Source organism: Sinocyclocheilus grahami, unplaced genomic scaffold (assembly GCF_001515645.1).
Source record: "Sinocyclocheilus grahami isolate Dianchi unplaced genomic scaffold, SAMN03320097.WGS_v1.1 scaffold2742.1, whole genome shotgun sequence".
Classification (NCBI taxonomy): Eukaryota; Metazoa; Chordata; class Actinopteri; order Cypriniformes; family Cyprinidae; genus Sinocyclocheilus; species Sinocyclocheilus grahami.
This window is the reverse complement of record NW_015507920.1, coordinates 1,334-3,944: the sequence shown is the minus strand read 5'-3', so window position 1 is coordinate 3,944 and position 2,611 is coordinate 1,334. Positions and strand designations below refer to the sequence as shown.

Sequence of the window (2,611 nt, the reverse complement as noted above, 5' to 3'; positions counted from 1 at the left end):
TATATATATATTTAAAAAGATTGTTCACCCAGAAACTCATTCCAAAACCACATGACATGCTTTCTTTAGTGGAAGACAATATTTTGTTTACAAGTTTTTTTGTTTTTGTTTTTTTAATGTGATAAAAAGTGATACTTTATATGGTCAAAGACCAAAAAAAAAAAAAGTATCTTAGAGGTAGTCCATATGACTCATTAATAATCAATCTTAATAAGGCTTCTAAAGTCATGGGACAGAGCAAAATTTAACTTATTCCTTTGTGTCACATGACCAATCATTTCACAGCTAGTATGAATCTCATTCATGAATCACAAATGAGATTTGATAACTAAACTGTAAAAAGAGGTGGTAACCTGCAATTATTACCTTTAAAACACATTTTTACCTGAATTAACCCATAAATATTAGTTTTGTTGGTATACATTAAGGAATTTATTTAAGATGATTCAGTAATGCAAAATAATATTTTTGTTGTGAAAAAAATCAGTTAATTTAGATTGTATTACTATGTTTAGGTTACTATTTTATTCAGTCCAAAGTGAACAAGGAGCTCAACCACATCTATCCCCATTCAATCTGCAAAACCTCTACTTATGTGTTCAATGAAAGAATAATCATTTTAATTTGAAACAACATGAAGCTGAGTAAATGACAGAATTTTCATTTCTGACTGAATCCTTATCTGTCCATAAAATGATGACAAAAAGCAGTAACTTTGTCATCCTGTCATCATGTGTGTGTGTGTGTGTGTGGATAAGCGCACCTTGACATGTTTTGCTGTTTGGAGTGTGTGTGAAGCCAATCTCACATTCACAGCGATAGCCGCCAGGAACATTGAGACACTGGCCGTTTTCACACAGATTCACGTCTTCAGCACACTCGTCCATATCTGCAGGATATCCAGACACCAGTGAATGATGATTTGTATGGTGTATGATGGAAGTATGTTGGTGTGGATGGACAGATTGAACAGATAGACAGACAGAAGGCTGAATGATAGACCTGAGCAGGTAAATCCGTCTCCAGTAAAGCCATCTGAACATCGACAGTGGTATGAGCCAGCTGTGTTCACACACTCCGCATCAGCGCTGCAGAAGTGAGTCCTGTCACTACACTCATCCATATCTACACAGTAAGATACATATTCAACAAGTGTGAATAATACTGAGAACCACTGATTTGATTGGAACTTTATACATGTATACTGTGTTGTGCATTTTGTAGATCATTTATTTCAATTAGATTTAAAGTGTTAATCTCACACTCATTAACATCTGGATCAGAGCATGAGAGATTACACTATATACAAATACTACTAGACACAGAAGACAGAAGAGAACAACACTGGTAAGTACAGCTCAACAGAGTTTTTAAAATGAGGCTTCTGCAGAGGAGAAAGCGATGATTACAGATATGGATATTATTGGAGAGTTCAGAGCATAGACTTAGCTGAATAATCACACTGGTGTCTTTGCAGGTGGTGATGGACCCGGAGAGCTGAGCAGACGACAGAAGATTAACAGGGAAGTAGATCAGGTTAAGGAGCCAGGGAGGTTGATGCACACATGTGAACAACAACACCAGACAGCTTGTGACTAGGCAGCTGGAGATGGATGTCCCTGGTGGAAAACCAGACCTTTTGACCCGGATGGTACTGGGTAGCATTGGAACGGTGAGCATCGGCCTGGCTTTTATGTCTCTGCACTGCCTGTTGCAGAAGGACATGTGCTGAGTCCCAGACTCTCTTGCTCTCCTGGAACCAATGGTTCACAGCTGGAACTTCTGATGTCTCACCTGACCAGGGAAACAGGGGTGGCTGGAACAGAGTATGCACTGAAAGCGCGTTAGGCCGGTGGTACTTTGCCGTAGGGAGTTTTGGGCATACTCGGCCAAGGGCAGGAAACTATGTCTATGGCAGTAAACTATGAAACTATGGCTATGGTAGTACAATCTCAGGTATCGCCCAATTTCCTGGATCTTACGCTCAGTCTGGCCATTAGTCTGTGGGCGATATCCAGATGATAAGCTGATGAAAACCCCAAGGAGTTGGAAGAAGACTTGCCAAACCCTGGCGATGAACTGAGGTCCCCTGTCAGAGATGATATCCTTGGGTAGACCATAGTTACGGAAGACATGTTGGAATAAGTGTTCAGCGGTCTCAGAGGGATGAGTTGGCATGCCTTAGAAAACCTGTCCATGAACACCAGGACACAGGTATTGGAGTTGGAAGGAGGGAGGTCAGTAACGAAGTCTACTCCGAGACGGCACCAGGGTCGACAAGGAATGGGTAATGGAACCAGTTTACCTTGAGGCAGGTGACGGGGGTTTTGGACATGGCACAGACTGAGCAACTCTTAATGAATTGGGAGACTTCTCAGGTCATGTTGGGCCACAAGTACTGGTTTTGGAGGAGCGAGAGAGTTTGCTGGCTGCCTGGGTGTCCAGAGCCCGGAGATGAGTGTACTGATTTTATAAAGGTCAGTCGAAGGGATGATGGAACATAAACCTTCCCTTCTAGACCTCCCGGCGGAGCAGGCTCAGAGTGAGTGGCTTCCGTGATCTGGTCATTCATGGACCACTGAATGGGACTTACTATAATGGCTGGAGTGAG

General features: G+C 42.0%; 1 protein-coding gene across 1 annotated transcript in view; it reads right to left on the bottom strand.

The window, feature by feature from the left end:
* The window catches only part of LOC107575595 (fibrillin-2-like), a 16,754-nt gene extending 15,676 nt beyond the window's left edge, over positions 1-1,078 (bottom strand). The window contains exons 1-2 of the mRNA XM_016261950.1: positions 1,003-1,078; positions 764-889 (exon numbers count right to left, since the gene is read on the bottom strand). Of these exons, the coding sequence (XP_016117436.1) occupies positions 764-887 (124 nt within the window). The 5' untranslated portion in view covers positions 888-889; positions 1,003-1,078. The remainder of the gene's footprint in view (positions 1-763; positions 890-1,002) is intronic.
* Between the last annotated feature and the right edge of the window lie 1,533 nt (positions 1,079-2,611).